The sequence below is a fragment of the Callithrix jacchus genome, chromosome 3, assembly GCF_049354715.1.
Source record: "Callithrix jacchus isolate 240 chromosome 3, calJac240_pri, whole genome shotgun sequence".
In the NCBI taxonomy this organism is placed as follows: Eukaryota; Metazoa; Chordata; class Mammalia; order Primates; family Cebidae; genus Callithrix; species Callithrix jacchus.
In genome coordinates, this window is record NC_133504.1 from 82,224,741 (window position 1) to 82,238,806 (window position 14,066).

Genomic DNA, 14,066 nt, shown 5'->3' on the forward strand with positions numbered 1-14,066 from the left:
AAATATAATCAGATACCAGGCTTAGAGGAACTACCTTATAAACAAAAATGCCAGTGTCTGAAATGATACCATTTGAAGGGGTATAACGAGATCACATTTGACTCAAATATACTTATTTGATTCAAAATTCCAGTCAGTTCAGTAAAGCATGAGAAACACAGGAGCCAGAGGAACAGAGTGCAGGGCACAGACACAGTTTGAGATGGTCTACATGATCTGAAGTAGGATACAGTTGAAGGAGAGATTAGAACTCACAAGGCCTGAACAGCATTTCACTATTTTTAAGGAAATGTTCTGATCTCAGGGAGAGAACCAGAGAACCAATCAAAAAAACAGAAGCAGAAGCTCATCTTACACACTTTCAGAATGGGATAAAATCAGTGGCTTATAATTCTGTGGAAAGGAGATGACCAGGACACTCTCCAGTAACAACATTTAGGGCACAAGGCATATCCACTCACTTCTACTAGAAAGGGAGTCAAAGACACATGGAGTGTCTTGCTGTTGCAATCAAATAAAATTTATAGCACTATAAATGCACTTCAAATTTAATGATTTATATAACCTTCATTGTGTTCTTTGATAATCAGGCAGAAAATGCAAACCCTTCACATACATGACATGATTTAATATTATTTTATGTGGTCAAACAGATTTTTAATTTTTTTCCTTCTCTTCACCAGTATGTTTAATTAGTATCAACATTTAACCTTCCAGTATTCAAAAAACACTGCTTATGCTATGAGACCACTACCCTTACCTGTATATACATTTTGTGTGCAGTTAGTTTTCGAAACTTACCCTCCAATCCTGGGTAACTGAATTTTGAAAGTAATGATGCCAAGGTCTTTAGTGACCCTACGATGTGTTCTCATTGGCCCCATCATTTGTAGCAGACTCCCCATGTCCTGTTTTAAGCCTAACTGGTCTCTTATTTTCCATGCCTCAACAAAATGGCCTGCCACGTTCCCAGGGTGGACTTTATTGATCTCACTGTCTACCCTGTTGAAACATAGATACTTTGTGTTTATTTCAATAATAGCATGGTACCAAAATTAATTTTGCAACACTAGTAACAATTTCTAATTAAACAATTATTTGATTAATTTGCTATATGTGTCATCTGAGTGCCTAAAAAGAATGTAGTTTCCATAAAAACAGAAAACTTACCAGTTTCGTTTATCAGGTACTATCTAACTCCATACCTAGCATAATTTATGTAGCATTATTTTCTCCACTTGTAAAATAGGATTAATAAAGAGATTATTGGAAGATTTAAATAAATAGAGTGTTTCTCTTCACCTAACACTCGGTAATATTAGCTATTATTGTTGCCATTCTCCACTCTATCCTGAATACCTAGAAGAGTACCTAAACATAGCAGTTCAATTAATATTGTCTGAATGAATAAATGAATGAATGATTGCAAGAGGAGGGAAGACTGCCAAAAGAGAGTAGGCTTTTAGACTCCTGTCTTCCTGGAGACAGACCAGAAAGAAAAAGGGCAATGAAATACTTAAGTGATGAGAGGAAAGATGAAAGGATAAATTTCTCTGAAACATCAAGGTGTTCTTTGGCTCATCAGGTTTCGGTTTTTTTTTTTAGATTGAGTGTGATTTCAGAAATAGGATCCATACACTTCAACCTTTCTGACCATAAACACCCCTATACCTGCTCAGTACTGTCTCATTAACTTTTCAGCATTCACTTATTTTTAATTAATTAACTTATCCATTTCACAACCCAAGCCAAATTGTATAACATGAAATTACATATAAGAGTTCGTATGTTGGTATAAGTTTAGTAAGAGTTTATTTTTTAAAAAGAAAGAAAGAAAAAGAAGTAAGGATAGAGATGAGTAAGAAGAAAGGTAGAGCTATCAAACGCAAACTTCAAAAGCTTCATACTTTCATCCTGGGTCAGTCCCATTCATCTTCATTTGCACATTGACAAATAGTGTCTGTGCAAAAGTTAAAATGGAATCCCAACTCCATTTTATTGAGGTGGGCACACAAACTTGCTGTATTGGGATATGATATTACTAAGGTTAGGTTGTTAAGGCAGGCGTGTTCAATTTTGGCTTTCTTCTTGTGTTATCTGGGTAGAATATTTAATCTTTCTATAAAGCAATATTTTCTACCTGGAAAATATAAATATAAGTTGTATCTTTTGATTCCCATATCAGAATCTAGGATAAATAAGATACTTTTTCATTGAGCTATTAAGTAAGATAAAATACCATATAAAATAAACACTCTCACTCTGAGGTAGCTGTTTTGAAATTTTGAAAATATAAGACTGTATTAGTCTGTTCTCACACTGTTATAAAGACATACCAATACTGAATAATTTAAAGAAAAGAAGTTTAATTCACTCACAATTCTACGTGGCTGGGAAGACCTCAGGAAATTTAATTATCCTGAAGGAAGGCAAGGCACATCTTACTTCATGGGAGGAGAAAGAGAGAAAGACTGCAAGGGGGAAAGTGCCACGCATTTTTAAACAACCAGATCTTGTGAGAACTCTTCATAAGACAGCATTTGGGGGATAGTACTAAACCATTAGACACCATCCCCATAATCCAATCCCCTCCAACCAGGCCCCACATTCAACATATGGAGATTACAATTTGACATGAAATTTTGGTGGGGACACAGAGCCAAACTGTATCATTCTGCCCCTGGCCCCTCCCAAATCTCATCTCCTTCTCACAATTCAAAAGGCAGTCATGCTTTCCCAAGTCTTAACTCATTTCAGCATTAACCCCAAAGTCCAAGTCCAAGTCTCGTCTGAGACAAAGTAAGTTCCTTCTGCCTATGAGCCTGTAAAACCAAAAACAAGTTAGTTACTTCCAAGATACAAGGTGGGTACAGGTATTTGGTAAATGCTCCTGTTCCAAGTGAGAGAAATTGACCATAACAAAGGGGTTACAGGCCCTATGCAAGTCTGAAACCTAGCAGGGCAGTCATTAATTCTTAAAACTTCAAAATAATAATCTTTGACTTCAGATCTCACATCCAGGACACACTGATACAATGGGTGGACTCCCAAGGACTTGGGCACCTCTGCCCTGTGGCTTTGCAGGGTATAGCCCCTGTGCTGCTTTCACAGACTAGCATTGAGAGTTTGCACTTTTCCAGGCACGCAATGCAAGCTGGTCAGTGGATTTATTGTTCTGTTGTCTGCAGGATGGTGGCCATATCCTCACAGCTCCACTAGGCAGTGCCCCAGTGGGGATTTTGTATGAGTGTTCCAACCCCACATTTCCTCTCTGCACTGCCCTGGTAGAGGATCTCCATGAGTGCTCTGCTCCTGCAGCATATTTTGCCTGAATATCCAGCCATTTCCATACATCCTCTGAAATCTAGGTGAAGGTTCCCAAATTTCAGCTCTTACCTTCTTCCCACCTGCAGGCCCAACACCACATGGAAGTCACCAAGGCTTGGAGCTTGTGCCCTCTGAAAGCACATGAGCTCTACCTTGATTCTGTTTAGTTATGGCTGGAGCTGTAATGGCTGGGATGCAGGGTGCCATATCCACAGGCTGCACAGAGAAGATAGGCCACGAACCTGGCCCAAGAAACTGTATTTCCTCTGAGGCCTCTGGGCCTGTGATGGGAAGGGCTGCTGTGAAGGTCTCTGAAGTGCCCTGGAGACACTTTCCCCTTGTCTTGGTGATTAACATTTGGCTCCTGCTGACTTATGCAAATGTCTGCAGCTGGCTTGGGCTAGAATTCCTCCCCAGAAAATGGGTTTTTATTTTCTACCACATTGTCAGGCTTTAATTTTTTCAAACTTTTTGCTCTACTTTCCTTTTAAATATAAGTTCCCATTTCAGACCTTCTCTTTTTTATGCAAATCAGTTAGGCTTTTAGGAAGGGCCAGGCCATATCTTCAACACTTTTTACTGCTTAGAAATTTATTCCACCAGACAACCTTTATCATCTCTCTCAAGTTCAAAGTCTCACAGATTTTTAGAGCAGAGGCAAAATGCCACCTGTCTCTTTGCTATAACATGGCAAGAGTGGCCTTTGCTCCAGTTTGCAACAAGTTCCTAGCCTCCATCTAAAACCAACTTAGTCTGGACTTCGTTGTCCATATCACTATCAGTATTTTGGTCACAACCACTCAAAGAGTCTCTAGGAATTTCCAATCTTTCCCACATCTTCATGTCTTCTTCAGAGCCCTCCAAACTGTTTCAAACTCTGTTACCCAGTTCAGAAGTTGCTTCCAGATTTCCTGGTGTCATCATAGCAGTGCCCCACTCCTGATATTGATTTTCTGTACTAGTCCATTCTCACACTGCTATAAAGACAAACCTGAGACTGGGTAATTTATAAAGAAAAGAAGTTTAATTGACTCACAGAAAGAGAGTGGGAGTGTTGGTGGGTAGTGCCACATATGTTGAAACAACCAGATCTTGTGAGAATTCTATCATGAGACAGCACTAGGGAGATGGTGCTAAACCATTAGAAACCACCCTCATCATCCAATTACCTCCCACCAGGCCGTACCTTCAACATGTGGAAATTACAGTCTGACATGAGATTTGGGTTGTGACACAGAACCAAGCCACATCAAAGACTATATCAAAATACAAGTATGCACATGACTTATTAGGTACACTTAGGGAGAGGGTTAGCTGGATAGTAACAACCTACTATGATAATGGTTTAAGAAATATGCATAACACCTTGAAATTAATGTAAATAATTACTAACTCAGTATTATTAGAACACTAGTGTCCTAATGGTAGTGATGTCCAAATTGAAGCAGGACATTAAAATCACTGTTAAACACAGATTTTTAGTTTTCATTTTCATTGTTTCCAATTCAGAATACCCAGGGGATAAACCTGAGAGTAGATACTTTACAAGCATGTTGGTAATTCATTTCATGTAGCAACTTAAAAATAATTACTTGACATTTATTAGAACCAGCTGGAGTATATGATGAAATGCACATTTCTAGGCACTATGGCAGACAAAATCAGTAGTATCTCCTACAGTGGGCCTCTGAATTGACAATTTTAGCAGTTTTCTCTAGAAAATTGTGCACACAGTAAATTATGAATACCATTGCTGCCTTTTTCAAATAGTATGTAGCTATATGGGGCAAAATTGGACTCTTTCCCTCTCCTTCCTTTCTCTCTCCTTCCTTTCTCTCTCCCTCCTTCCCTCCCTCCCTCCCTCCCTCCCTCCCTTCCTACCTTCCATTCCTCCTTCCTTCCTTCCTTCTTTTCTTCCTTCCTTCCTCTCTTACTCTCACTTTGTCAGACAGGGTAGAGTGACATGAGCATGACTCACTGGAGCCTCAACCTCCCAGGCAAAAGCAATCCTCTCACTTCAGCCCTGCAGGTGGTTGAGACTACAGGCACATTACACACACTACGAGGCCAGGCTAATTTGTATATTTTTTTGTAGAGAAGGGGCTTCACCATGTTGCCCAGGCTGGTTTCAACTCCTGAGCTCAAGCAATCCTCCCAACTCAGCCTCCCAAAGTGCTAGTAATATAGGTCTGAGCCAACCTCACCTAGCCTGGACTTGCTTGCTTAAATAGTAAGGAATTTATTAGGAAAATATTGAATTAATGCAAGTAATATTTATTAAAATCATGAAATATTGGTTTTTATAAATAAGTTATACATTTATTCTCTTTAATATACAATCAAGTTACTTAGTGAGTTCTTCGTAAACAGTAAAAGGAAATATTTCAAAGCCATGTATGTTGTTTCTTATGACTTACAAACAAATAATGTTTATTGTCAAAACCCTAAATGCATTTTATTTTTATTTTATTTATTATTTATTTGTTTTTTGAGATGAAGATTCACGCTTGTCTCCCAGGTTGGAATGCTAGGGTGCAATCTTGGCTCAGTGCATCCTCCTCCTCCAGAGTTTAAGCAATTCTCCTGTCTCAGCCTCCCCAGCAGCTGTGATTACAGGCATGAACCATCACACCCAGCTAATTTTTGTATTTATTAGTAGAGACAGGGTTTCACCATATTGGCCAAGCTTGTCTTGAACTCCTGACCTCAAGTAATCAACCTGCCTCGGCCTACTAAAGTACTGGGATTACAGGCATGTGAACCTGGCTACATTTTATTATGTATATTCAAAAGTTAGTTTCCACACAAAATATTCAGGGGGAAAAAAGTGTATTTACAGCTGCCTGCTATATTCTAGACTTTACTATTTTATTTTATCCCAAATTGAGACATTTTATTTCTGTCCCATTAATAAGTTTTTCCAAAATAAGGGGTTTTAAAAGAATAAGATAACTTTGCACTTAATTTATTCTTAAATTTTTGTTAAATATTATCCTTGCCCTAATATTTCTTCTGACATTATACATTTTTCCTATATTTGAATTCTTTCTTTTTCCAACTTTTCTTAAATTCGTATGGCTCTGCACTTTTCTCTTTTAAATTTATTTCTGATTTTTTTTTGTTTGAATCATTTTGTGTATATTCTTTGTTATTTGTTTCTCTCTTCTTTTGTCATTGAAAGACATGAAAACTTCTCCGAAGTTTGAAAATCAAAGAACATTTACTTTTACTAAATAAGGAAGCCTTGAAAACTTCTTCAGATTTCCTTTTTATTTCAATTTGTTTTGTTTTTACTTATAGCATTTATAATTTTTATCTCCTCGTTAATCCAGGAAGGGAATTAATTAATGTTAGGAGGCCGTGACTTGACAACTCTATTTTTTTTTTTCAACAATGAAAAGGGCTGCCAAGTTCTTCATACGGTTAATTAGCCATCGTGGAAGAATATCCACCTACTTTTGCCTCTCTGAATTTGCTTTGGAGATCTATGACACAAGGCTATAAAAATCTTTATTATAAAACATCCTGGTGAAATGCTAGATCCTATCCGTATTGTTTGATATCATCTTGTGGTATGGCCCAAGAACTATGTTTATCATATTATCATTCAATAAAATGTTAGGACAAAAATCAAAAATAAATGAAGTTAATTCAATTTATTGCTGTGTATCAGTATGAATTTTATCGTATTTTAAATACATCAAACCTTACTCATTTGTATGTATCTCATGTTACTAAATGTTGCTTTTATTTAGTTTTTCCTATATTTGAATTCTTTCCTTTTTCTACTTTTCTTTTTTAATTTGTATGGTTTAGCACCTTTCTCCTTTAAATTTATTTCTGGCATTTTTTTAGTTTGAATCATTTTGTATGACCTTCAGGTGCAGAGAGTAGAGGAAAACATAAGATACAGCATGGATGCATTAAAGTCAAAAATGATGCAAGTCTAAAGAAAATAATTTAGGAATCTACTTTGACATGCCAGAGGGGGCTTTATACAAAAAGTTGGGATTTGTGCAGAGATATAAAGAATGTGTGGGATTTGGGAAATGGGATTGGGAGCTGGGGAGGCTTGGTAGGCAAAAAGAACAGAGAGAGAAATGGCATGGTGAAATGTAGGAGGCGGGGGATAGTTAAGTTTAAGCAGAGTACATGGTGATTAAGGAGAAACAGAAATGTGTGTTGGAGGCACCAGGAACCTAACTGATGGAGAGAGAATGATAGCCTCAGGGATCAATAATATTATCTATTGAGCTCATGCTATTTGCCAGACACTTAGCTGAACATGTTGCATGTCTATCCAATGTAATTCTCATAATAGTATTATGAAATAAATATTCAAAAGTACCCCATTTCACAGACAAATAAATGCAGAATACTGAATGACTTCAAGAACTCAGAGGAAGAAAGCTAAGTGGATGAAATTGGAGTGGTGAGGAGAATAGCAGACAGGATACACTTTTTAAAACTCACGATAAGGAGACTCGGAAATTACACGTGGAATACAGCCAAAAAGAAGCCAGAAAAGAAAACTCACTAAGGGAAATAATACATAATGTTCTTATTTTAAGGCTGTATTCCAGAGCATTTCCCAATATGCTCAACTAGTTCAATGGACTTTCAAACTCGACTCCTTTTAATATTTAGCTTAATCTCTCTGAGAAATGTATTTTAATATTTTGTAGATCTGAATTAAGCTTTTAACTTTGTCTACTTAGTTGATAATATTAATAAGATTGAACATAATGACACCCAGTCTAATTGTGGTCTTGGCTAACAAATTACTATATTTTATCAAAATTTTAGTTGCTTCGTGATTTATCTTTTTTTAATCAAGAGACTCCTCTCACTGTAAAGGAATAAATAGGTTCTCAAGTCTTTGAAGCAAATGCTTAGCTACCAAGACTCATAAAAAATTGTCTAAACCTCTGGCTCCTTAGTCTCCTTAGGAGATAGGAGTAATCAAAAATCAGTCTTATTAATATCTCTTGTTTGAAATTAGCTTCTGATTCTAATCAGTACAAAGTATGTCCTCTTTAAAAATTCATTAAAAATAGAAAAAGCATTCTGAATCAATACCCAGACCAGGATATAAGAGTTCTGAATTATGCTATACATGTTGGTATAGGAATAATAGTGGTAAAAAGACTGGCAACAAATTTACATGACTAATTCTGTGTCATTATTATCAGTTTGCTATTATCCTGTCCACAAACCAGACTTTAACATTGTATAATTCCAAATCTAGAAACTAGGGAAATGTTTGTCACATTTAGAGAATTTCTGTTATGAAATTAGTAACAAAAAGGGATATCTATTTTTACATGTTCTTTCCTTTTTCATAACTAGGTTTGCTAGCAATGTCCTATAAAATATACATTGCTCTTTAGTTTGTAAAGTACAAACTCAAGCTTTCAATTTAATAACTATGCCTTTAAAAGTGATGAGGGAGGTAGCCCAGTTAAATAAAATAGTAAATTGCAGTTCAAACAGAAGCCCTCCTCCTATTGCTCACCAAGAAAACCGGGCTTGTCTACATCCAACAATTCTGAAAAATTTCACCATATAAAGGAGGTATAATAATCCAAAATCCAAGAAATGTCTCACACAGAAATTAAAAATGATTTCAGTGTGTGGAGTTGGACAGTTGCTGCTGAGCAATGCATACTGTGCTTAGAACTTGACTGTTTCATAATATGCTGACCTTCAATAAAAATAATGATAATAATTATAATACCTGAAATATGAATACTGCATAACAGTACCCATCAAAAGCAAGAAAGTTCATATCGTTTTGTTTTACTGATGCATACACATTTGCAAAAGAGGCATCCCAAAACTTCATATTTATTTTTCTAAAATCATGTCAATTTCTTGTTTATTTCAGGCATTACTAGAGACTCAAAATTTACTGCGCACTCAGGTTGCAAATTTTACCTTCAACCTTGGATTTTCAGGGAAGTTTTACCACACAGGTAAGGAGCTTTGTGTTCTCAGGCAGCTACATATAAATAGGAAATAAAATTTTGAATGATCCATAAGTAGTAGAAATAGATTCTCAAGATTGATTATGAGAAAAACTTGGGCACATTATTTGAGTAGCCAAATCCAAAATCAATGAACATACTTACTTTGGCAAATACTGTTAAAATCAAGGGCAAAAGAGGAAGAGAATTGACTTTTTAAACTCATTTTTTAAAAACTAGAAAGCATAACCACTGTTCTGAGTGTGACTGCGGATCTTGTTTCTCAGCACAGTAAGAGTAGAAGGCATAGCAATGGTGGTGATGATGATGAAAATACTAATAATAATAAATGACAGAATTTTTAAATTATCAAGTATTTGATGTGATAGACACTTTTGTACCTACTATTTTCCTTTGGAAAACAGCTGATGATAGAGAGAAACTTTATGGCCTCAATGAAATGTAATACACTCTAAGGGTCATCTTGTTAGTTTACCTTCCATTGCAGGATTTTTTTTCCCTAAAAAAAAAAAAAATTACCACTAATTTGGCCCAACATAGATAAAAACTATCACAGTCAGACTTCTATTTCTTTCCATTTCTATCCACCCACGATTGTACTTCTGTTTAGTCTCAGCCTCTCAACAAATTCTCAAAATGTGATTGTTATTCGTGTGCTACTGTGTTCTGATATTCCTTACTTTTTTACTTACCCTCATCTCCAAATGTTGACTTTTATTTTCTGAATATTAGCATTGAAATAACTGGAAACATTTTAGAGAAGTCTACGTTAATGAAATTGATTATCTTTAAAAAAAGAAAACTAAACTCTGTGCTGGGTCCTGTGTTAGGGGAACACCTATAGTCTGCTTCTATTTGTGTATCTATGCCGTGGACTAAATCCTTTGTTTAGAACTTCTCGCTTTAGAACTTATTGAGCTCATGCTATTTGCCAGACACTTAGCTGAACATGTTGCATGTCTATCCAATGTAATTCTCATAATAGTAGTATGAAATAAATATTCAAAAGTACCCCATTCCACAGACAAATAAATGCAGAATACTGAATTACTTCAGGAACTCAGAGGAAGAAAGCTAAGTCTTGTTTCATAGCATCTTAGTGAAAACATTTCACAGCATTTAGTCTGTAGGCATGTATGCAATTTATTAACCAATTAAAATATTCTATTTGAAGGTAGTCTTTAGTTTTCATAAATATCTTTACTCAGTGAGGCTTTTGAATGTAAAAGCTCAATATGGTTTATTAGAATATTGAAACAGCAATGTCTTCTTGGCTTTTTCTTGAGATGCTTTTTATCTCCTGCTTTGAAATATGTAAATCTGCTTAAAGTAATAGAAGGAAAATTAGTATGAAGACCAGTTAATAAATCAAATGATCCCATATTTTAAAAGGATATTTTGCAGAAAGAGATTTGGGTCATCATATCTGCACAGGCAAAGCAATTTCATGTTCCAATTTTGAAAATAGACATGGTTTTGTAAATCTTTTTCAAAAGCCCCTTCAATAAATGATTTCAGACCTAAGAAGCTCTGACTATGAAGTTATAAAGCAGATAGCTGTAAAGGCTGTATCTACTCATGCAGAGGGAAAAATTATGGGATTATTTGGAGTTCACATACAAACAATACTATTTTGTTTTAAATAGCTGTATATTGTAAGTAAAGTCATTCTTTTGGCTGAAATATATCTGGATAACTGCCTCAGTTTTTATTTACTTTTCATATTCAGACCTATTAAACCTGCTAAACATTTGCAAAGTTAATGTTGATAGAGATTTTAACAATTCCCATTTCTTCTTTAAAACACTGAACATGCAAGCAGTACACAACCACTGGAAAATGAGAAGCACAGCAGTCAGTATCACAGAAATAGATATTGAAGAAAGACAGAAAAAAAGAAATGTATTTTTATTATTATTTAAAGGAGACGTTATTGACTCTTTATGTTGAAACCAATATAACAAAAATAATAGAATAGTTTGCACTGTAATACTGTGGTGATAACATACTTTAGAGAATAAGCAATATTTATAGATTTATTAATTTTGGAAGTTTAATTTCTTTCACATCAATATGTAATTTTTATTTAATTGATATATTTACTTTATTTGTTGGATCACTGAAATACACCTATAACGTGTTTCAAGAGTGCCATCATAATTATATTGAATACTTATTAATGCACTCATGTATATCAAAATTCCTTCTGGCACTGAGTTACATAACAGTGATACCCTTTCGGATATCAGAAAGATGTGCTTCACCCTATCTTGTCACATTTCTATCCAAAGATTTCACACTGTAGAAAAAAGATTGCAAATCAAGGAGGTGCGTTCCTTACATGTGCACTTAACTGTGATGTGTAACCATGAGGAGATGGCCTTGTCGGACTGGACTGACTATCTCAGTTCTCTCCCAGAATGATATGATTTCCTAATGCATGAAGATGCTGATGGATGAACCTCATTGTTTTGAAGACATTTAATCACATATGCCCAGTGTAATAATGTCTCATTCTGCATTTTTAGACTGCTTCACTTATTTGTATTTCTAGTGTATTCTTTCCTGTTCATTTTCTCTGTCCTTCACATGCTAAAAACCATCTCACCCCAAAGGGGCATGTCACTAAGCTTTTCCTAAAGTCATTCACCCACAGGTGCCAAATTGAAAGAGGAAGTATAGAGTACTGATTAAAAGGAAAAAAATAAAATAAAAGCATGGAGTTTAGAATGAATTAGCAGAGTCTGAAAATATTTAGAGCTTGAATGGAATTGCATAACAGAAGCTCAGTTGAAAAATAGAAACATTATAGTCTTCAGATACCTTCTTTGAAAGAGGAGCTGCCCACTGTATTGGGTGAGGGACATAATTTCTGGTGACAGTCATTACTGTTCTTTTGAATTAAATGTGACCCAATCAATAATTAATTCATGAATAATGTTTTCAAATTGAATCAACATTGGTCTTTTCCAGGAGAGATTATTTTATCAAAAAAATAGCATTTTCTGTAAAATCATTAACATTCAAGAATGACAGTATGAAAAATGTTACATTCTTTCCCCTTTTGTGATTTTTTTTAAATTTTCTGTGTAGAGCATTAGTTAAAACACTAGATACTGGTAACAACTTTGTGTTTAAATCCAGACTCTGACATTTTGCCAGCTATGTGAACACAGTTTACTTAAATTTTCTGTGCCTCAGTTTATATATCTACACAATGGGGATAAAAATATCTCTTTTATTAAAGAGCAATGCCTAGCATGTTACAAGTACTATGTAAACCTTTATTAATAATAATTTAAAAATTATTTTCATATGACATTAAAATGTTATCAAAAAGTAAATAGTAGGCAATTCATATGGCACTGTTTTCTGATTTTAAACTGTGGGTAGCTTTTAGTCAATGTTTATCATCCCACAGTTCTTTATATTTAATATAATATTTAAAGTTGTTTATTCTATGCCCACATATATGGAATCATACCAGGTTAAATGTACAAGGAAAATTAGGAAATATTCTTAACATTTAGAAATTAATATATTTTACACAAATTACACAAATATAAGGTAGAAATTTTTACAAAAGAGAAAATACAGACACTGAAATTTTATACACACACATATATATATATATGTATCATATTTTAATGCAATAAGTGTACTTTTAAGGAAATTAACCTGTAGATGTTGCTAAAATTATTCTTATTTTGGCAAACTTAAAGAAATTTTAGAAACATATTTTTATCTCATAACACAGATTCTCCAAAAGTGATAGCAATGAAACAAACTCTTCATATATTTTACTTCTGAACTGAAACATTTTTATTCATCGGTAATCAGGAAATGTAAAAAAATAATAACTTTTAAATAAAAGTAAAATGTATTTTTTTTTCATTCATAATTATTTAGACCAGGATCTAGATCAGATGCAAAGTGCAAGGTTTAATTTGAGCACAGATATTTTAATGGTCTGTTACTTGTGCTAATCTGGTCACATATAAACTACAAATAATATTTCCACATATAACTTAAGTATATATTAGATAGAGAAAAATAATGCGTTTACAGAAAGCACAAAATGTAATACTTTCCTCTAGTTGGAGTTAAAATCATTTGTGATTCTGCTGCTGTCCTCAGCATGGCTTAGCATCTTATTTTTTATTAAGCTGTTTCCAGTGTCAAAGGTTTGCCTCACGTGGCTTTGAATTATATGACCAGCATAAAATAAGAGAAAAGCTGACAGAAATTAATCCATGATGCAAACAAAGAAAGATTTTAACTTACTATCTGCCTTTTTGAGTCTGTTTATACATTAACATAGTCTCTAATATAAAAATTGCTAAGATATTATGATCAGTCATGCATCTGTTTCCATCAATAGTCCACAAAATTTTCTTTAAATTGAATAACTGACCTCCTACCTGGTCAAGTGTGCATTATATGCTTCCTGCCTCTTGCAATAATGATCGGCAGAATTTAAAATGAATGGAAGCATTTTTCAAACACTCTGTATTCAAAACACAACAAGATAATTTCAGGAGGGTGTGAGAACTATCAATTCTTTCATCATGTGTGACATAAAGTAACTCTTTCTAATCTATGCCTCAATTTGCTAAAATATGACCGTGAGAAACATCGGTAATATAAACACTTCATCTGAGGGAGTAATGAACTCTTCTTCATTTGAATTTCAAGATTCCATATTCTTAATATATTAACAAAAGTCAATGAATTACGAATCTCTAATACTAA

At 34.5% G+C, this 14,066-nt stretch overlaps 1 protein-coding gene across 1 annotated transcript in view; it reads left to right on the forward strand.

Moving 5' to 3' along the window:
- The window catches only part of LOC100395907 (N-deacetylase and N-sulfotransferase 4), a 308,362-nt gene that overhangs the window by 143,137 nt on the left and 151,159 nt on the right, over positions 1-14,066 (forward strand). The window contains exon 3 of the mRNA XM_002745451.7: positions 9,215-9,302. Within this exon, the coding sequence (XP_002745497.5) occupies positions 9,215-9,302 (88 nt within the window). The remainder of the gene's footprint in view (positions 1-9,214; positions 9,303-14,066) is intronic.